Below are 23183 nucleotides of genomic sequence, written 5' to 3' on the forward strand. Positions count from 1 at the left end.
TTATTGTGTTCTCCAAACTTTAAGACACAGAATTGATGTGTGGTAAACTTAAGTGGACTAAAATATAATTATTATAGTATTTAATGCTTCAGTGTTAAAGTTGGTAAAGGAATTTGTCTGAAATGTCTTAAGTAGAAATTGCCTGCCTGCTACTTAATGCTGAGAATGAGTTTAGGGTATTGTGGGATTAACTTTTCAGTTTAGGGACAGCCATCTTTCATAATTCTTGTTTTGAACTGCAGGGTTGTGTTCAACTTGATAGAGACCCAGATGTTGATGGGAAAACAGTGAAATGTTATGTGTAGTTATCAGTTTACCAAATGATCCATTGGTTGTAATCTTTGACCTTGTTCCAGGAGGAGGAGAAGGAAAGAAATTTCTTTTTGCATTTTTTCAAACTTGCCTTGTCTTGCTTCTTATACCTTTTTTTTTTCCCCCTCACCTGGGGATTAGGCACCTTGCTGTGACAAGCTTTATACTTGCCGATTGTGTCATGATAACAATGAAGATCATCAGCTAGACCGCTTTAAAGTAAAGGAAGTGCAGTGCATAAACTGTGAAAAAATTCAGCATGTAAGATTTTATTACATATTTCTATTTTTTTTTTAAACTTGTACTAAGGTGGTTTTGAAAATTTAATCAAGAGTATTGCAATAGCTTTTAAAGTATGCAGTGTCTTGGGTTTAAATGTAGGAAAACATGTAAAGATCCGTGGTCGCCAGTTTAACAGACAGAGAGGTGTGAGCCATGCAATGGGATGGAGAGGAGGAATAAATAGAGGAAATATTAATTAAATGTTCTGTAAACTATAATAACTGTGAATAAGATTGTCAGATTTGTTTTAGTGTAATGACTGTCGAGTTTAAAAACATTTTTGTATTTAAGTTGGTGTGCTTATCTCAACGTTCTTTATTAATAAAATGTATTTGTGTCAAAAAAACCACATGTACATGAAGAAAAAATCTGGACATTTAAATTAGTAATTCAAAATGTTTTGGTAAATTGTATATTTTTAGTTCCTTTTTGTTTTTTAGGCACAACAGACTTGTGAGGAGTGTAGCACATTGTTTGGAGAATATTATTGCAGTGTATGCCATCTGTTTGACAAAGACAAGAAACAGTATCATTGTGAAAACTGTGGAATTTGTAGGTACTGTATGTAAAAATGTTCTTTTAAAATTATTTCTAATATATCTTAACAATAATAGTTTTTAAAATCACCTTATTGGAATATAATTATGTCAGGGAATGGCTACTACCCACACCAGTATTCTTGCCTGAAGAATTCCATGGACGGAGGGCATTCAGAATTTACATCTTATGGGATGCGTCAATTTTAAATGTTCAGTTCAGTAACTTTTGACAAATATATCTACTATGTTACTATCATCACAAATCAAGGTTAAAAAAAAAATTTCCATTGCCCTAAAAGTTTCTTCATGCCTTCATCATTTAACTAGCCCATCAACAATTGTGTGGCTATTTAAATTTTAAATTTAGGGTAGAAATTATGCTTTTATATGAAGTGGCTTGTAGGAAGCTAAGGTAGAAAATTAGGGTAGATTTTTCCTTTTTGAAAATTAGTTTAAAAAATTATCAAAAGTTTTGATAAAATCAGTATAGGCTTAAGAATTGGATGATACAGGAAAGTAGAAAGAATGAAAATAAAATAGTCTTCAGTCCAGCCTGCACTGACAAGCTATTGTTGACATGTTGGTATATAGGAATTTTTTTCTTTCTAAAAATCCTAAAGTGTTCCGTCCAGAAGCATATATGTAACAAATGTATGTTTTAAAGTATACTAATACATCAAACCACTGTTTTTAAGAATAAGAATGTTACCAGTGTTGGAGCTCCAAGTGTCCTATGTCAGTCCTTTTCCTTGTTTCTATTGGAGAATTTTAAATCCCTTTCCATTTCTATGTAGTGTTTTGTTTTTTGGCTGTGCCATATGAGATCTTAGCTCCTTGACCAGGGATTGAACCCGTGCCCCGTGTGTTGGAAGCCTGGAGTCTTAACCACTGCATCACCAGGGAGGTCCCTAAAGGTGTTTTTAAGGAAGGATAACAAATATACCAAAAGATGTGACAATCATAAGCAAACCCCCTTTTCTAGTTTTTATGTCTAGAAATTTGACTTGGGTCTTTTTTTAATTTTTTACATCTGTATTAACTCTTTGAACATGTGAAATGTAGTAATAATAATTGGTTTCATGTTCTTCTCTGCTAATTCTAACCTCTGTGTCAGTTTGGATTGATTTTGATTGTTCAATTATTTTTTTAGTTGGTTTTCCTGCCTTTGGGTGACTGGTCATTGTTGGATACCAGACATTGTGATTTTTACCTTATTGGGAACTTTTCATATTCCTGCAAATCTTCTTGAGCTTTATTTTGGGATATAGTTAAGTTACTTTGAACAGTTTGGTACTTCTGGGACTTGCTTTTATAACTTGTTAGATGAATCTGGAGGTGTGCTTATTCCAGGAGTAATTATTCCTCACCACTGAGGCAATACCTTCCTGAGTACTCAGCCCATTACCCCATGAATTCTAAGGTTTTCCCGTCTGGCCAAAGGGAGCAAACACTATCCGTATCTGACTGCTGAACACTGTTCCTTCTAGTTCTCTTGAATGGATCTCTCTCTGGCCTTGGGGGGTTTCTTCACATGCATGAGCTGATGTGTATCCTGCTAAATACTTGAGGGGCTCCCCTGTGCAGCTCTGTCCTCTCTGATACTCTATCCTGTGAGCTGCACCAATCTTGAGTTCCTTGGACTCTCAGCTCATCTTTTCGATCAGCTAATCTTTCTGGCTCTGCTTTTGTTCCTCCAACTTGTCCTACTGCCTGAAAGTGCTCTAGGCAATAAACTAGGGCAGTTTTAGGGCTCACTCAATTTGTTTCCTGTATCTTGCAGGTCACTGTCTTTCATTGCTTGATGTTCAGTGAAACTTGTTTCATATATTTTGTTTGGGTTGTGTGGTAGTAGTTTTAGGTAAGAGGGTAGATCCAGTCTCTTGTCTATTATTCTGTCTTGGGCAGTAGTGGAAGTCTCCTGCAGGGTTTTACCTGTGGAATTGGACAGACTGATTGTAAATTTCATCTGAAAAAGAAAATATACAGAGATGAGCAGATTTTGAAAAGGAAGAACAACAAGGGGATTGCCTTTCCACATAACCAAAACATGACAAAGTGAGAGTAATTTAAATGGTATATTCTTTGTATGCTGCTGCTAAGTCGCTTCAGTCATATCTGACTCTGTGCGACCCCAGAGATGGCAGCCCACCAGGCTCCCCCGTCCAATGGGATTCTCTAGGCAAGAACACTGGAGTGGGTTGCCATTTCCTTCTCCAATGCATGAAAGTGAAAAGTGAAAGTGAAGTCGTTCAGTCGTATCTGACTCTTAGCGACCCCATGGACTGCAGCCTACCAGGCTCCTCCGTCCATGGGATTTTCCAGACAAGAGTACTGGAGTGGGGTGTCATTGCCTTCTCCGTATTCTTTGTATAGGAATAGACAAATAAATAAAGGGAAAAATTGTGTGTGTGTGCGTGCGTGTGCGCACGCACACATTCACATATTTAACGTACGAATTTATAGCAAAAATGGCATTTCAGATCAGGAGAACAGGTACTAAGATAACTGATAATCCATTCGGGAAACAAAAAACTGATTACTAAAATTCTATGTATTCATTAGAATATGGTTTTAGCATGTTGTAACAGAAATGCTAAATAACAGCTGGCTCAAAATAGACATTTATGTTTCTCAGGGAAAAGTCTGAACCATGTATTTAAACAGAAGCCCAGGTTTCTCTTATTTTTGCCCTGCTATCTATAAGATACTTCCTTGTCTACACAATTTAAAAGAACTCATATTCTTGTCAGTGGAAAGGGGGAAATAGGTGAAGGGAAGGTACGCCCTTTTCTCCGAGGGGCACAAAACAGAATTTTCATTTGTCTCTTCTGTTCACACTTCCAGAGAAGTTGGGAAGTAGTTTTTATTCAGTACAGCCCTGTGCCCAGCTAATATTGTGCAGGAAGAGGATAAGAGAAAGTTGGGGACAACTAGCAGTCTCACCTTTACATAGTCTCACATAGTAGATTTCAAATGGATGAAATAAAAATATAATCATATCATATCAAATCAAATCATAAGCCATAGTATTAGAAGTATATAGGAGAGTATGTATATGACCAATGGGTTTCAAAAGTTTTTTCAAAATAAGAGGCATACCCTGAAGAAACCAAAATTGAAAAAGATATATGTATCCCGTTGTTCATTGCAGCACTATTTACAATAGCTAGAACATGGGAGCAACCTAGATGTTCATCGACAGATGCATGGATAAGGAAGTTGTGGTACATATGCACAATGGAATATTACTCAGCCATAAAAGGAACGCATTTGAATCCTAATGAGGTGGATGAACCTAGAACCTATTACACAGAGTGAAGTGAGTCAGAAAGAGAAAGATAAATACCATATTCTAATGCATATATATAGAATCTAGAAAAATGGTAATGAACAATTTATTTACAGGGCAACAGTGGAGAAACAGACAGAGAGAGTAGACTTATGGACGTGGGGAAAGGGGAGGAGAGGGTGAGATGTATGGAAAGAATAACATGAAAACTTAATTACCATATGTAAAATAGATAGCCAATGGGAATTTGCTATATGGCAAAGGAAACTCAAATAGGGGCTCTGTATCAACCTAGAGTGGTGGGATGGGGAAGGAAATGGGATGGAGGTTCAAAAGGGAAGGGACATATGTATACCTATGGCTGATTCATGTTGAGGTTTGACAGAAAGCAGCAAAATTCTATAAAGCAATTATCCTTCAAAAAAATAAAAAGATTAATAATAAAAAAGAGACGCATAAGCCATAAATTGAAATATCATGTCTTTTTATTACCTAGGAATTGAATGTATGATAAAAGATATAAAAAATATAGTTGACATACCAAAAAAGTAATTTTAATGTATACAACTGAAAAAGATTAATATCCAGGATGTATAAAAGTGTTGCTCTCAGTTGTGTCTGACTCTCTGTGACCCCATGGACTGTAGCCCACCAGGCTCCTGTGTCCATGGGATTCTCCAGGCAAGAATACTGGAGTGGGTTGCCATGCCCTCCTCTAGGGGATTTTCCTGACCCAGGGATCAAACCCAGGTCTCCTGCATGGATTCTTTACCATCTGAGCCACCAGGGAAGCCAGGATATGTAAAGAACTCCTTTAATTAGGTTCCTCAGAACACTAAAAGTAGAAGTACCATATGATGCCATGTGTAGTTCCATTCTCGGGGTGCTATTTGTGTGTGTACACTTGCGTGCTCAGTCTTGTTCGACTCTTTGCAGCCCCATGGATTCTAGCCTGCCAGGCTTCTCTGTCCATGGGATTTTCCAGGCAGGATGGGTTGCCATTTCCTTTTCCAGGGGATCTTCCTGACCCAGGGATTGAACCCTAGTCTCTTGTGTCTCCTGCATTGGCAGGCAGATTCTTAACTCCTGCGCCACATGGGACGCCCCCACTCTTGCGTACATATCCAAAAAAAGTGAAAACACTAATTCAAAAAGGTACATTTGCTCAAGAGTTTATAATAGCATCATTTACAGTAGCCAATATATGGAAGCGACGCAAGTGTTCACCAACAGATAAAGGAAATGTGTACACACACATACTGTCTTCTCTCTCACACACACTCTGGAATATTGCTCAGCATAGTGAAGAATGAAATTCTGCCATTTGCAGTATTGTGGGTGGACCTAAAGAGTATTAGTGAAGGAAGTCACAGAGCCAAATGCTGTATATTATCACTTACACGTGGGATCTTTTAAAAAAAATAGTAAATATATATAACAAAACAGAAACAGACTTAGTTATAGAAAACAAACTAGTGGATACTAGTGGAGAGAGAAGCAGAGAGGGCAAGATATAGAGGTAAGGGAAGCTGCAAGAATATATTGTGCTTCCCAGGTGGTGGTGGTGGTGGTGGTGCTGCTGCTGCTGCTGCTGCTGCTAAGTTGCTTCAGTCGTGTCTGACTCTGTGCAACCCCATAGACGGCAGCCCACCAGGCTCCCCCGTCCCTGGGATTCTCCAGGCAAGAACACTGGAGTGGGTTGCCATTTCCTTCTCCAGTGCATGAAAGTAAAAAGTGAAAGTGGGTTGCTCAGTCGTGTCCGACTCTTAGCGACCCCATGGACTGCAGCCCACCAGGCTCCTCTCCATGGATTTTCCAGGCAAGAGTACTGGAGTGGGGTGCCATTGCCTTCTCCCCAGGTGGTGCTAAGTGGTAAATAGTCCGCTTGCCAGTGCAGGAGATGTGAGAGACGAGAGACGTGGGTTCGATCCCTGGGTGGGGACGATCCTCGGAGTAGGAAATGGCAACCCTCTCCAGTATTTTTGCCTGGAAAATCCCTTGGGCAGAGGAGCCTGGTGGGCTGTAGTCCACGGAGTCACAGAATCGGACAGGACTGACTATAGTGAAGTTGTGCTTCCGGGTGGTGCAGCACAGGGAAACAGCCATTTTGTAGTAATTTTAAATGGAGTATAATGTATAAAAATACTAATCACTATGCTACATACTTGAAACTGATATAATATTGTAAATCAAGTATATATTTGAGTTAAAGAGCTTCTTTAAAATTATAAAAGACAAATGCCCTATTAAGAAAAATGAACTGAGCACGTGAACAGACAAGCCACAAGAGAAGTCCAGGTAGCTCATAAAGAGTAAAATATACTCTGTGTATCATTTGAGAAATTCAAATTAAAAGTGATGTTTTTATTTTTCATATAGGTAACCAGTATTGGCTAGGGTGTGGGAACATGGTGCTGTTACACACTGGGGTAGTATAAATTAGTACTGTCTTTGGAGGTCAGTTTGGCAGTATCAGAACTGATGATGCACTGCCCTGTGACCCTACAGTTCCACTTCTAGGAATTTTGTGAAAAATCCTCAATATGTAGTTGACTGATGTCTGTAAGAGTTATTTATTGTGTCATCTCATTAGCTAAAGATAGTAAGTTTTATCAGTAAAAGAATATTAAAAAATTAAGATATATCCATATTATCTAATATTATGTAACTTTGAAGAAGAATAAAGTGGTTCTGTATGTTCTTACATAGAATAGTCTTCAGGGAATACTGTTAAGTGAAGAAGAAGTTGCAGAGCAGGATAGATAGAAAGAATCCATTTGTGTAAAAAATAAAACTGAAAGCGTGTGTGTCTGTGTGTGTGTGTGTATGCAGTTTTATAGAAGAAAAAAATACTCAGAAAGAAAGATACCGTTCTGTTTGTAGGGCTTGCATTTGGGGAATGATGTTGGGGAAGTAGGGATTCACCTCATATTCTTCAGTGTGGTTTGGACTTTGTTTATAGTGAATCTGAACTTATATATAATGAGTAAATATGTAATAAAAACATATATAATCTTTTGTTTTCACATTATTTTTTAGGATTGGTCCAAAGGAAGATTTTTTCCACTGTTTGAAATGTAACTTATGCCTTGCAATGAATCTCCAAGGGAAGCACAAGGTATGTACTTCAGTTTGTATGATTTAAAAAGTATTATTTTTGAAAACAGCTAAAATCCTAATTTGTTTAAAAGCATGGTAACTTTCAGATGTTACTGAGTATAGTCATGTTGCTTTTTATTTTTAAGCAGTATTAAGTAAATGTTTTAAAGTATACACCTTAGAATATCTGATCTACAGTTCCCTTTTCTTCTCTATAGGGTGTAAGAATACTTAACATCAGTTACTGTAACGTAGACAGCCTCTAAATTAGCCTGTGGATTCTTATCATTGGAACTGGTTTTGAGAATAGCTTTTAAAATGTATGGTACAGGAGAAATAGCGAGCAGTGTAACCTTTTGTTAATATAGCATTCCTAGATAATTGAGTATTCCTTTTCAATAAAAATATTTTTAACTTGGATGTAGAAATTTTATATCATGGTCCTAGGCCTTTTAAAAATTATTTTTCATTATTTAGGAGAAAATCTAATAAGCTATCGCTTATAGTACCGATTCTATCCAAGAATTGAGAGAATGGAGAATCTGATGAGGGTGTTTTTAAAAGATACTAGATAATGAAAAAGTGGAAGTTAGTCACACAGTTGTGTCCTACTCTTTGCATTCCTATGGACTGTTAGCCTGCCCAGCTCTGTCTGTGGGATTTCCCAGGCAAGAATACTGGAGTGGGTTGCCATTTCCTTCTCCAGGGGATCTTCTGACCCAGGAATTGAACCTTGGTCTCCTGCATTGCAGGCACATTCTTTACCAACTGAGCCACGAGGGAAGCCCTACTAGATAATAGCTAGCCTAAAATACTGAGGTAGTAAGAGAAACTGAGGTGAATAATGAAAACAGAGACTATAGTGACAAGTATAAAGGAGAGAATGGGGGCTGAATGAAGATGACTCCTAAGGATTTTAGTCCTGGCTTTAAGTACTTTATTAATAGATTTTGGAGATGATATAAGATTGGATTTGGTTTTACAGACTTGAGTTTAGGCTGACTAACTATGCTGTGTTGCCTTTAGATATGCTATGTTGTCTTTAGAAAACCATATACTCAGTTTCTCTTGTGGTATTTTTGTTTTGTTTCTCGGTTATTTTTTATTGTCTATGTTAGTAAGTGGTGGTATCATCTACTCAGGTGTTTGCTAAAAAACCTGGGTATCATTTGTGGCTTGATGCTTTCTCTTACCTCTTCACACCTAATCAGACTTTGTCTTGTCAAGTTAAGAACTCAGGCTCAATGGGCAGCCTGTTGGAGCACACATATATTTCTATTTCTTGATAGCATGTAATTTGGGGAGTTATTTAGCTTCTCTAGATCTCAAAGGGACTTCCCAGGTTTTGCAGTGGTAAAGAACCCGCCTGCCAGTGCTGGAGATGTGGGTTCAATCCCTGGGTCAGGAAGATCCCTTGGAGAAGGAAATGGCAACCTACTCCAGTATTCTTGCCTGGAAAATTTTATAGACAGAGGAGCCTGGTGGGCCATAAGTCCATGGGGTCACAAAGCCTTGGACATGACCAAGCACACTTGAATGCATGCACAGGCCTCAAATACCTCATCTGTAAAATGGGATAAATAATTGTATGTGTTTCAGTGTTGTGGGAATTAATTGAGATAATACAGGTAATGAACTTGACATATGGCATGTAGTAAAATCTCTTTAATATGAACTATTACTATTTCTTTATCTGTAAAATGAAGATAATTTGAATAATTAAAATGTATTAGACAATTTCATTGTTTCAGGTAATGTGCAAAGCCTGAAATAGTTGTGAGAGTTAACTGTTCAGTTCCTGTCTGACATATAAGAGACATATTAATGTTCATTATTACATTTAATTGGTATTGTTAGTATTGTTGGTATTGTTTCCTTTGTTAGTTTTTATTATTAATGCTGTGTTTATATAATTAACATCTAGTTAAGCTTTTGGTAATTTTAATTTTGCTTTTAAACAGTGTATTGAAAATGTTTCCCGGCAGAATTGTCCAATATGTTTGGAGGTGAGCTTAAAATATTTTTTGCTTTGGAAATATCCCCTTTTGAATTTAAAATACTCAGGATTTATATTGTATTCATGTAATTAACCACCAACTTTATTTGCTTTCACAGGACATTCACACATCTCGTATTGCTGCTCAAGTCTTGCCATGTGGACATCTTCTACATAGGTAAAGTAACTTTGTTTTTTTCCCTCAAAAATGTTTGGAAATGGTGGAGATACTTTTTGCTTTATTAAAATAATGTTTTATTTTCTTTCAGAACATGTTATGAAGATATGTTGAAAGAGTGAGTGTTTGATGGGATTATAAAAAATTGTTACTGTAAGATGTCTGTTTTTGTTTTTTTTTTTTGCAGGTGAGTGGGGAAGGAAATGGGCAAACCTCCCAGTTACTTGTACCATATTTGGATATGGTGGATATTTCCTTTGAGATGGGTAGGGTAGATGAGTACTGTTAAATTGGGCAAAGCATGTTGGGAGAGAAACACTGGACTTTGCCTTTGTCCTCATGTTTCTGTTATGCCATACCTCATTTGCAGTTTGAGACACATACCTTTCATTGTCTGGCTACTAATTGGGGAGCTTGGTCTCTGCCTGAGACAGTCATAGCATTGTAAAAACAAACATGCTGAGACATGTTGCTCAAAATTATTAGCTGTTGTATTAGCCCACTATGATGAGGTGCAAAAAAATCCAAAACTCATACTAAGATTTATCTAATGCTAATTTTGTTGTGGGGAAAGGATGCTAAAGTGAGATGCAGATAGTTAGAAAAGGGGAAATTGTGTAAATGTATTTTGGTCCTGCAAACTGATGAGCAGAAATTTTAAGAGCCAGATAAAAGGGAACATTTTCAGAATTTTTAGAAAGAAAATAACATGACCTGAATAATTTTTAAGGAATACAATCTCTTCTTTGCTTGAATATATTAAGAAATCGAGGCTGTTTAGCTAAAAAGCAGTTTAATTGGTTTTTAAAATGTATTGCATATATTCTACAAAGAATACTAAGAAATTCCTCTCCATTTTATAGAACTGAGGAAAAAGAAGTAGGTTTAAAAAATACCCTATGATACAAGATTTAATTGAAAAGGTTTGTGAGATGGTCTTGAAGTATAGAATAATGCTTGTTTTAGATGGTTTATGTACCAGTTAGCCTGAGTTGATACACTCTCCATTTAATACTTGGAAAATAACTCTTTTATATCTCTCCTAGAGGCTACAGATGTCCATTGTGTATGCGCTCTGCTTTAGATATGAGTAGGTCCTGGAGACAACGGGATGATGAGGTAGCACAGACTCCTATGCCCTCAGAATATCAGAACATGACTGTGGATGTGAGTAGAATCAATGCCTAAAAAGACTTTTCAGGTTCCTTGTTGATGTTCATGTTTATTTTTGCCCTTTTGCTCAAATCTGTCTAAAAAGTACTATTTCAGCATAGATGTCACTGTGATGATTAATGGGAGGGACCAAATAATCTTTAAATTTTAGTTATTCTGAACTCAGAGGAAAAAAGAAAATCTAAGAATATCTTCGTGTAATACTTGCCAACACTAGATGGCAGGCAAAAACTTCGTTCTAAATTATTTACTTATTACTTAACGGAGTGAATTGATAATAACTGAGTAGAGGTGCATTATTGGTCTGCTATTTTATTTTGATTATGTTTTAATTATTTTAAATTTTATTTAAGGCAAACATGTTTACTTTTTTTTTGAAGATTGCTTTTTTGTTTTTTAATGTTTGCTTTTTATTCAAGACTTTTTAATTTGGTCTTAGCCTGCAGTCTAAAATGTAAGAAGTATTTCTGTCCTTTAGTCTTGTGGAGAATGATCATCTTTTCTCCATTAATTGAGACGTGCTGCTGTCTAGTCTCAATATATGCTGTCTAGCATATTCATTTACAGAACAGAATTGAAAAGTAGATAGCTTTCTGGTGCTTTAATGATTTTTGGACATAAAAATTTTCAAAAATCTTCAGTTCAGATATTTCTACATAAAAAGATAAAAACCCCTTAACAAAGCCAAATAAAAATCACTTTCTGTGTAATTTACACTGTAGCATTTCATAATTTGTGTGGATAATTGTTAGGTCGATGAAAGATCATTTTTGTAATACTGATAGTTGCGTTATGTTTTACTAGAGGCTATAGCATGCTATATTCTGTTTAGATCATTGTTTAAAGTAACAACCTTATTGGGATATAATTCACATACTGTACAACTCGTCCATTGAAAATGGACTGACAGTTCAGTGCTTTTTAGTGTATTCTTGGAGATACAACCACCATCAATTTTAAAATATTTTCTCCACGCCAAAAGGAAACTGTAACCACTAGCAGTCATTCTTTAACCCTCTAAATCTCGGCAGTGAGTACCTTCTCCATTTAGATCATATTCTTAATTAATTTTCAGGACTTCCTGGCGATCCAGTGGTTAAGACTTTGCCTTCCAGTGCAGGGGGTCACGGTGCCTTCCAGTGCAGGGGGTCACGAAGAGTCAGACACGACTAAGCGACTTCACTTTCACTTTTCCTTTCATGCATTGGAGAAGGAAATGGCAACCCACTCCAGTACTCTCACCTGGAAAATCCCATGCATGGAGGAGCCTGGTGGGCTGCCGTCTGTGGGGTCTCACAGAACTGGACACGACTGAAGCGACTTAGCAGCAGCAGCAGCAGCAGCAAGGGGTGCAGGTTCAGTCCCTGGTTGAGGAACTAAGATCCCATATGCCTCGGGGCCAGAAAACCGAAACATAAACAACATTGTAACAGATTCAATAAAGGCTTTAAAAATGGTCCAAAGAAAAATCTTTAAAGGAAAAAAAAAAAGTTACTTTCAAAATTGTAATTTAGAGAAAATTTGGATGTTTTCTACTTATTATGGTGTGGCTTTTCTAAAGTTAATACTTTCCTCACATAGTAATGTATTGATTGATTTTCATGTTAACACCCTTTTTTATTTTTCAAGATCTCAGTATGAGAAGAGACTAATTCCTAAGTGGCATCTTACTGTCATTTTAGGGTTGAACCAAAAGCTTTTCTTTTGTTCAACTTTAGAAAGTACTCTTTTGAACTTTTAATTCATTCTTGAGGCATCTAAGACCAGGAACTTAATATATTAACAAGCAAAAATAGTATAAATATGTAAAAAATTGTTGACTAAGATAATTTTCTAAGTGTCAGTGAAAAATAATGAAATTGTGTGTTGTTTTGAATTATAAGTGTTGATTTGAGTAGTCCTGTGTTAACTTTTGTATTAGTACTATTTATGCTGTTTGAGAACTTTTAAAATAAGACTTCTTAGTGCAAATCCACATTTTCATTTTCTAAATTTAGAGCTACCTTAATAGCCTCTTAGAACTTTCAGTGAACAAATAAAAGGTATTCTATTTATGGAAATATTTAGACTTAGATGTATATGTTTTCACATCTTCAGTATGGTTTTTTAAAATGCGTTTTTGATGTGGACCAGTTTTAAGGTCTTTATTGAGTTGGTTACAGCATTGCTTCTGTTTTACGTTTTGGTTTTATTTGGCTGTGAGGCATGTGGGATCTTAGTTCCTTGACCAGAGATCTAACCTGCACCCCCTGCATCGGAAGGCGAAATCGTAACCACTGGACTGCCAGGAAGATACCTCTTCAGTATGATTTTTGAGGAATGATTTTGAACAGACAGTACCACTTTCTATCAATAAGGTTTAATTTACTTAATTTGAATTCATCTCTTTTCAGATTCTCTGCAATGATTGCAATGGAAGATCTACAGTTCAGTTCCATATATTAGGCATGAAGTGTAATATTTGTGAATCCTACAATACCGCTCAGGCTGGAAAATATAGAATTTCAATAGATCAGCAATGAACAGCCTATATTGCACTGGAAAAATCAGGATTTTCTGATAGAAAAAGGCTATCTTTTTGTCATGATGCGTCACAATCTATACATTAAGAGTGACGTGTTTTGTATTAGTGTCACAGCATAAAAACATAAGACTTAAGGATTCAGGGTCTCTTTATAGAATTAGCATAGCTCTACATTGAATGAAAGGCACCATGCTTATGTTTTGATTGGAAATTTCTTTGGTGTCAGTTGTTTGGAAGTCAATGATGTTTGCCACTGAAATTCACATCCATAGACTTCTTATACTTCCTTGAACTTTGTTTTAAGTGACACTATGCGTACAGAATTAATTTCGAGTTCTTGATAGAACTGTACTTAATTCTCAGTATTATCCTTGACTCTTTAAGGGCTGTGCTGTAATGAGGATATGTTCTATCTTACTGTTAAAATCTAATTACATATACTTGAGAATTTTTAAGACAGTCCTTCGGATCCTGTAATTGTGAATTTTGATGTAATAACTGCTAATAAAAATATATTGAAACAGTATTTTATAGAAAGTTTTTTCCAATGCTGTTTATTTTTGGTTCAGAGCATTATAGTCTAATGATGTAAAAGAAATCCACTTTTCTTTGTTTTGAGGTATTCTTCCATAAGAGTAATTGGGAAGAATGTAAAATAATATAACTCTTCTAAGCCTTAAGACAATCAACATTGAAAAAAATTGTTTTAGTTGCCCCAAATTATTTTTTCAAAGAATAATTATTCATTCAGTCAGCAGGTATTTAGTGAGCAGCTATTATGTGCTGAGTATGCTTCTAGACAATATAGAGACAACAGTGAACAATAGAGATGAAAGCTCCTGCCCTCAGATTCTAATGTTCCTTATACTTGACTAGCTTTTTCCTTGTTTTTCTTATGTATGCAGTGGTTATCTTTGTTGTGAATGGGATGGGTTCTTTCTTCTCAGTGCTTGTAAGTAGGTATGGATGAGTCAAAGTGGCATAGAATGTAACTTTTTCAGGGACTTGTGATGGAATTGAATATACCTCTTAATTTAGAAACATGGTACACAAAAATATTTGATCCTGAACGTTTTTTTGCCTTTTCATACTGTTCGTGGGAAAAAAGTTGCAAAGAGTCAGACACGACTGAGCAACTGCAATGAACTTTTTTACACCAGTGTACCAGTATTTACTTAGTCTTGTTTATAAAAAGCTTTAGATAGGAAGTAAAATGGATATATATTGGTTGACAGATATTTTATTAAACACCAATTATGTTTCCAACTTTGATCTAGTTGAATCGCCTGTGTATAAGGAAAGTGGTCTTTTAAAAATCCTAACATTTCTCGTACATTTATTTCTTTTGTTGAAATCTCTTTGCCTGGCTAAGGCAGCAGCATTGGTTTCCGGTTTTGGGCCCAGATCTTTATTCTATATTGTCTGCTTTTCTTGTGTTCTGTCCCTTGGTCCATTTCCTCGGCCTGGGCAGAGCATGAGTGCTGATCTGGATTCGGGGAAGGAATGGGATATCTTTTTTTATTTTTCCTTTTTAAGGCACTGAGTGTTGGGTGATTTATTATACAGTGAAGGAGAGCAGAATACGCCATCACAGAATATGCCTTTTAGGCATAAAGATTATTTTGATCTGATTATTTTTGCGAAAGAGCTGTGTGGAAGCTCTGAAAACACGATAGAAGTTAAGGTTTTTAAGGGAAAGTTACATTTATAAAGGAAGTTTTCATTTGTAAGGGTCTCCTCTGTACCACGAAGAGAAAGATGACTTGAGATCGCAAGAATATCTTGTCAGTGGAGAAATGTGTCTGCTTCAGTTCAGTTCAGTTGCTCAGTTGTGTCCGACTCTGCAACCCCATGAATCGCAGCACGCCAGGCCTCCCTGTCCATCACCAACTCCCGGAGTTCACCCAGACTCAGTCCATCGAGTCAGTGATGCCATCCAGCCATCTCATCCTCTGTTGTCCCCTTCTCCTCCTGCCTCCAATCCCTCCCAGCATCAGAGTCTTTTCCAATGAGTCAACTCTTTGCATGAGGTGGCCAAAGTACTGGACCTGTATAACCTAGTAATGGGCTATCTTGTTAGGTATTACAAGTCAGTGTACAGATAAGGAAAGACTAGTTTTCCAGTTGTGTTACTTTTTATTTCTGTTATCTAATCTGCTAAACTTAAATCATATGGATTTAAAAAAATTTTTTGGCCACACCTTGGAGCGTATGAGACCTTAGTTCCCTGACCAGGGGTCAAACCTGTGCCCCCTGCATTGGAAGATGGAGTCTTAACCCCAGGACTACCAGGGATGTCCCTATACTATTGCTTTTAATCATAGACTCATTGGTTGTTTGAGTAGCAGTGAGTATGTAATAGTAACAAAGCTCTGATTTGAACATCTACTGTTTACAAGTCTTACGCATTAGCATTAATTGTAATGATAGTTTTATAGGGTACGTGTTGTCTTCATTCCATGGATGAGAAAGCTGAAGTTCAGAGATGAAATGCTTGAGTTAGTGAAAGGTACTCAGTGTTAGAGCTGGGAATCAGGTCCAAGTCTATGACCTCAAACCCACTATATCATGCTTTAATTCAAACTTCCATCTTGCTGAACTATTCTTGATAGCTAAGTCATGGAGGAACTCCTGAGTTGATAGACCTTTCATTTTTAGCTGTCTTCCTCTAACTCTAAATCTGATTAGTTATATCTTCAGTTCAGAATCCAGATTTGTCTGAAATAATGCAAAATTGGTATGTAAAAGCTTGTTTATGACATCTAATCATATGCATGAAGCAATTTTCAAATGCCTTCGAAGTCAGGGTACCAAGGGTTTCTTCAAGGGTTTGTCCATGACATGTCAAATCAGTGCTTAAAATCCTCCAACAGTTCTCATTGACAAGCAGAAGTCCCTTAGTGTCAGTATGTAATACTTAAAATGAAAAATCTTAAAAATATGTTTTGGCTTGTCCTGATTCAAAAATAGCTATATTGTAGGAAATTATAGGAAAGAGGAAAAGAAGGTAAAAAAAATCTTTCAGAGATTACTACTGTTAATGTTTTCTAATGGATAACTTCATTCTTTTCTTGTTCATAGAGACTTTAGAAAGCTTGTGGGAATGAATGTTAAATGCTTAGTCTGACCTTGTGTATGGTGGTATGGTAGAATTACTTGTCCTGAAAATAAGAATACCTTGCCGCAGAATTTGTATGTATTATATTAATTTAAATACCAATAACTCAATATGTTTATGAATTTCTTGGTGCATAGAAGCTTGTTGGCCCCTTTTGTCACTGATGAAATGTGTATCAAGTTGTTTACTTTTTACCTCTTGGAGTTTCTAGTCTTCTTAACGCGTATATGGATTTCTGTATGACATTAACTTTAGTTCGTTTGCAGTAGTACTGTTGTTTATGGTGTCATAGATTTTAATTTTGAACTCAAGTTTTTTTTCCTTAAACCTATTTTCATATTGTACACATATTTAATTTTCTTTTAATTAGAAAAATTTTGGTCGTAAACCAAAATAAATGCAAGTAGTAAAGAGCCCACATCCTATCTTGTAAATTACTCAATCTTCAAGTTGTGTCCAACTCTTTGTCACCCAATGGATTGCAGCACGCAGGCTCTTCTGTCCTCCACTTTCTCCTGGAGTTCGCTCAAATTCATGTCCATTTAGTCAGTGATGCTGTCTAACCATTTCATCCTCTGCCACCTGTTTCTCCTTTGCCTTCAATCTTTCCCAGCATCAGGGTCTTTACCAATGAGTCAGTTCTTTGCATCAGGTGGCCAAAGTACAGGAGCTTCAGCATCAATCCTTCCAATGAATATTCAGGACTGATTGACTTTATGATTGACTGGTTTGATCTTGCAGTCCAAGGGACTCTCAAGAGGCTTCTCCAGCACCACAGTTTGGAAGCATCAGTTCTTCAGCACCCAGCCTTCTATTATGGTCCAACTGTCACATCCGTACATGACTACTGGGAAGACCATAGCTTTGACTCTCTGTACCTTTGTTTGCAAAGTGATATACACTGCCTAGGTTTGTTACAGCTTTCTTTCAAAGGAGCAGGTGTCTTTTAATTTCATGTCTGCAGTCACCATCCGCAGTGATTTTGGAGCCCGAGAAAATGAAATGTCACTGCTTCCGCTCTTTCCTCCTCTATTTGCCATAAATTGGTGGGACCTGATGCCATATGAAAGTGAAAGTCTCTCAGTTGTGTCAGACTCTGCAACCCCATGAGCTATACAGTCCATGGAATTCTCCAGGCCAGAATAATGGAGTGGGTAGCCCTTCCCTTCTCCAGGGGATCTTTCCAACCCAAGGATCGAACCCAGGTCTCCTGCATTGCAGGTGGATTCTTTACCAGCTGAGCCGCCAGGGAAGCCCAAATCTTAGTTATTTCGAATGTTGAGTTTTAAGACAGCTTTTTAACTCTCCTCTTTCACCCTCATCAAGAGGCTCTTTAGTTCCTCTTTCTACTATTAGAGTGGGATCATCTACATATCTGAGGTTATTGATATTTCTCCCTGCAATCTTGATTCCAGCCTGTGATTGACCCAGCCCAGCATTTTGTAAAATGTACTTTGCCTACAAGTGAAATAAGCAGGCTGACAGCATATAGCTTTGTCTTACTCCTTTCCCAGTTTTGAATCAGTTGTTCCTTGTCTGGTTCTGTTTATTCTTGATCTGCATACAGGTTTCTCAGGAGACAGGTAAGGTGGTCTGGTATTCCCATCTCTTTAATAAGAATTTTCCACAGTTTGTTGTGATCTATACAGTCAAAGGCTTTAGCACAGTCAACGAAGCAGAAGTAGATGTTTTTCTTCAACTCCTTGCTTTCTCCATGATCCAGCAAATGTTGGCAATTTAATCTCTGGTTCCTCTGCCTTTTCTAAACACAGCTTACACATCTGGAAGTTCTTGGTTCGCATACTGTTGAGCCTAGCTTGAAGGATTTTGAGCATAACCTTGCTAGCTGGTAAAAAGAGTGCAATTGTGTGATAGTTTGAACATTCTTTGGCATTTACCCATTTGGCTTGGGATGAAAACTGACCTTTTCCAGTCCTGTGGCCACTGCTGAATTTTCCAAGTTTGCTAACATTGCATGTAGTACTGTAACAGCAGCAGCTTTTAGGATTTTAAATAGCTTAGCTGGAATTCTGTCACTTCCACTAGCTTTGGTTGTAGTAATGCTTCCTAAAGTCTATTTGACCTACACTTCTTGATCTTTGCCTCTAGGTGAATGATCACACCATCATGGTTAGCTGGGTCATTAAAACATTTTTTGCATAGTTCTGTGTATTCTTATCACTTCTTTTTAATCTCTTCTGCTTCTTTCAAGTCCTTTCTGTTTTTGTCCTTTATGGTGCTTATCTTTGCATGAAATGTTCTGTTGGTATCTCCAGTATCTCTAGAGCTCTCTAGGCTTTCCCATTCTATTGTTTTCCTCAGTTTCTTTGCATTGTTCATTGAAGAAGGCCTTATCTCTCCTAGCTATTCTCTGGAACTCTGCATTCAGTTGGGTGTATCTTTCCCTTTGTCCTTTGCCTTTTGCTTCTCTTCTTTCCATAGCTATTTGTAAAGTCTCAGAAAGCCACTTTGCCTTCTTGCATTTGTCTTGTTGGGATATTTTTTGGTTACTGCCACCTGTACAATGTTACCAGCCTCTGTCTGTAATTCTTCAGGCACTTTGTCTACCAGACCTAACCCCTGCGTCTATTCATCACTGCGAGATACTGGAGTGGGTTGCCATTTTTTCTCCAGGGGACCGTGTTTTATTAGAACTCTTCACTATGACTTGTCTGTCTTCAGTGGCCCTGGCACGGCATGGTTGGTAGCTTCATTAAGTTACATACACCCTTTCACAACAAGGCTGTGATCTGTGAAGGAGGAACTTACAGAGAATGAGATAAATAACCTCTTCCTCTTATGAAAAAGTGGAAGTGAAAGTGTTGGTTGCTCAGCTGTGTCCGATGGACTATACTTCTCTCCATGGAATTCTCCAGGCTAGAATACTGGAGTGGGTAGCCATTTCCTCCTCCAGGGGATTTTCCTGACCCAGGGATCAAACCTGGGTTTCAAACATTGCAGGCAGAAGCTTTACTGTCTAAGCCACCATTGGCCTGACCTCCAGGGATGCTGGGCTGGGATACCAGGCAAGACCTATCGTTCACTCTCATCTTGAGAGTGAAGCAGTGCTTACTACAGTATGTCTGTGCATGTTTTATTTTTTTCAGTCAAATCATGTTGCTATTCTAGGCAAAGAGCAGTATTGTTAGAATTAGTCTGTCTCCTTCTTTTGACCTTTGTGAGTTTATGTACTTCTTGGGGCTATTTCATTGTGACGATAAACACCCTTCAGAAAAAATTGTGAAATCATAGCCTTTATGGCTGGAAGAGTGTATAGTCTAGCCCACTCTTATTTTGCTTGATCAAACTGAAGGCCAGCAAACTTCAGTTTACTTGCCCAAGCTTTCCATGAAGGCCTGCAAAGGAGAAGTTTGTTATTTTCTGCATCAGTATCTCTTCTGAGGCTATGTATAATGTACATCATTGGAGGCAGTAATGAATAGGGTTGTCCCCTTTTGTAAACACCAACCCTAGACATATAGACCAGGAGAGATGATCTGGGTTGGGAGAAGGAAGACGTGAGGAATACGGGAGAAGGACGGGAAACATGGAGGAATAAACAGAAAGCGTGTTCTCTAAGCTGTACTTAGCCAGTGTCATAGTGGGCATTGCAGTCTAGGTATATCCAGACCACTCAGGCGAGTCTAAAATTTTGGGGAGGTGGCCAGAAACAACTCTTGGGTTTTCTGATGTCTTGAATTGTATGTTGTATGTTGCATGAGCAACTGGATGGAAGAGAAATGGCTTGAACTTTGAAAGCAGAAACACAGAAGTTCACATCTGTCAATCTAGCAGATACTTATATGTGACCTTGGGTCAGTTCTTCCCAGACATACTACTCTCTGTGAAATAGGGATGGTAATGACAGCCTCATAGGGGTTATGTGGTGAGGTTTAAATACAATAAAAAGTCCAAAACTCTAAGAACAGTTCCTGTGTGTACTGGGCCTTCAGTAGACATCCAAGCTCATACCCTTCCTGTTTGCAGTATTGAGATGATCTCCAGCATGTGCTCCCAGTGAACTGTAGTAATATCCCCACATCTCCTGTGACTGGAACTGAGTTGCTCTGTCCTTTCTGAGGGAGGGTTTTTCCTCCTCTTCCCACCATACAGGTTTCACTTGCCAAGTAAACCAGTCTTCAGATTTGGAATACTCAGTGACTCTGCTCAGCTGGTTTATTGGTTGGTGCATGAAGCAGTCAGATTGTATGGGCCTTGAACTTGTTATAGGGGAAATCCATTCTCTTTGTAAAAGCAGCTGATGGATTTTAGTGAGGTTGTGATGAGGGACATTACTTTTGGGGTCATTGTAATATATTCTGATTTGTCAAAAGAGCAAAAAGTCCTAAATTTAGAAGGAAAGAATCTTCTAAACTTCAGAATGATTTTATTGTGGTTAGGAGACTTGGATTGCTTCCTAATGTCTCTGCTTAGCTTGGGACAAGTAATTTTCCTGGTAATCAGTCTTCTCCTAGGTGAAAGCAATAATGAAAGTGAAAGCGTTAGTCGCTCAGTTGTGTCCGACTCTTTGCGACCTTATGGACTGTAGCCTGCCGGGATCCTCTGTCCATGGGATTCTCCAGGCAAGAATACTAGAGTGGGTTTCCATTCCCTTCCCCAGGGGATCTTCCCAGCCCAGGGAATGAACCTAGGACTCCTGCATTACAGGCAGATTCTTTACTGTCTTAGCTACCATCTAGTAATAATTCTGGATACATTTAAAAAATAACTCTCCCTGCCCTCCTTCCCCACAGTAGTCACAGTTATATCTTAGGCAGTAGAGCAGAGTGTTTAAGGACATAGACTGTGGAGACAGATGGCTGGGATTTGTATCCTGGCTCTGACATTTGTTTGCTATGTGACCCTGTGCAGCTTGTTTAACCTCTCTGTGTTTCATGGGTTATTTATGGAGAGTAACCTTCCTTCCGTAAAGGGTTTAAACAAAGATTGACTATATTATGATGTCCTTGATACTGGCTACCTCTTGAGATTCTCTGCCTGGCTTCCTTTTCCCTTTCCTATTATTACCATTCAGCTAGACACCCTGATTGGATTTTCATTCTTTACTATTTTGCTCAAATTAAGCCGCATAATTTTCCTCCCCTCTCTGATTTATGCTTTCACATCTGCCTATGATGATTGGCAGCCTTGGTACAAAGACACTGGAGAAGCCTGCAGGGAGAATTAGCCCAGTGTACCTTCAGGTTTGTTTCCTGACAGCAGAGGGTGCCACAATGTTTCTGGTGATAGGAATGTTTTGTGCTGAATAATTTTTCTTCTACCTGGTACTTAAAATAAGAGCTTTCTCAGGATACTGACATTGAGGCCTTTTAGTATCTATTATATAATAATGACACAAACCAACATCAAGAGTGCACAATCTTGAATAGTTTTAAAGTTTAATTAAGCATGTCTATTACCACCATATTTCGTATCTGTATTCCTTGGGCCGGGTTTGTACAGGTGGAATATTTTCAAGAGTGTACGGCCTATGTTATCTGCTGCTGTGTCCCTATATGTTTTGGAAAGGGCAAGAGAGGAGGGAGGTGGAAGTCTGGGAGCAGGTAACACCAGTGCTGGAATGATGTAAATTTTGATGCCAAGGGAAATCTGCAAGCTGATAGGGCCAGATGGACAAGCCCTCTGAGTGGGAAAGTGCCCTTTGGCTTGCTAGTAATTGGGAACTGATCAGAGCCAGAGAAACAAATGTGCATGCCAAGGGGGACCCAAAGTATGGCAGACTGAATTTTCTAAGATGGCTGCAACAAAAATCTTCATTCCACATGCTCATTTCCCAATGTGACATTGAAACTCCTCTCATCAAGACAAGGGACCTAGTTTTCTCCCCTTGAACGTGTGTGACTAGTGACTATGGTTGAAGTGATGTTTCCTGAACTAGGTCAAAAAGCTGATAGACTTGCTACCTGGGATATTATAGGGATGCTTGCTCTTGGAACCTCACCACCATGCTATGGGGAAGCCTATGTGAGCCCATGAGAGCCCACGTGTAGTTGTTCTGCTGACGACCTCTGCAGACATCCCAGCCAACAGCCGGCACCGATTGCCAGATTTAGGAATGAGGGAAACTTACTGTAACTATGTGACAGACTGTATGTGAGAACAGCCAAGTTCAACCTGGTCAAACCCCAGAACCATGGTAATTGTTGTTTAAATACAAGTTTTGAGGTGATTTGTTACCCAACAATAGTAACTGAATTATAAGGTTAAGGTCCATCAGCCAGAGGATTTGGGATAAGAGAGTTAAGTCAAGGTTGACTATCCAAAGTGAAAGGTAAACAATGGAAAGGAGTGTGAGCATAGCAGAGGGATGAAGACGGAGGGAGGGTGGGGGTGGGTAATGGAGTCTGATTAGGCATGATTGGTGAGGGGTCTGTGACCTGGCCGACTACTTACCATCCTGCTCTTTAAGTAAGCTAAGGTTGTAGCCGCCTGCACTCTCCTAGCGTTTTATCATGGAAAATGTAAAACATGTAAAAGTGAAGCAGTTGAATCCCATATTCATTGCCCAGTTTCACCATGACCAACTCATGGCTAACTTTATATCCTGACTTACTTTCCCCTTCACGTTATTATTTTTTTTTCCTTCACGTTATTTTGAAGTAAACCTCAGTCATGATATACTGTGTGGGTGTTAGTTACTCAGTCATGTCTG

General features: G+C 38.1%; 1 protein-coding gene across 8 annotated transcripts in view; it reads left to right on the top strand.

Annotated features, from left to right (window-relative positions):
- RCHY1 (ring finger and CHY zinc finger domain containing 1) overlaps nt 1-23183 on the top strand; it is a 126055-nt gene that overhangs the window by 1284 nt on the left and 101588 nt on the right. For 5 of the 8 annotated variants that reach the window (XR_015165300.1, XR_015165301.1, XM_086405378.1 and 2 more), the window contains exons 2-8: nt 454-573; nt 1035-1150; nt 7462-7540; nt 9483-9527; nt 9637-9695; nt 9787-9813; nt 10742-10862. Coding sequence is in view for 6 of the 8 variants with exons in the window: in XM_086405378.1 (XP_086261504.1) it covers nt 454-573; nt 1035-1150; nt 7462-7540; nt 9483-9527; nt 9637-9695; nt 9787-9813; nt 10742-10862 (567 nt within the window). In the remaining 2 variants the exon portion in view is untranslated. Of the gene's footprint in view, nt 1-453; nt 574-1034; nt 1151-7461; nt 7541-9482; nt 9528-9636; nt 9696-9786; nt 9814-10741; nt 10863-13261; nt 13919-23183 lie in introns of those variants that run through there. The other 3 variants (XM_086405384.1, XM_086405381.1, XM_086405379.1) reach the window with 1 other exon arrangement.

The sequence above is a fragment of the Bos grunniens genome, chromosome 6 (genome assembly GCF_055505025.1).
Source record: "Bos grunniens cultivar Pamir isolate PY7600 chromosome 6, Bosgru_T2T1.0, whole genome shotgun sequence".
NCBI lineage: Eukaryota > Metazoa > Chordata > Mammalia > Artiodactyla > Bovidae > Bos > Bos grunniens.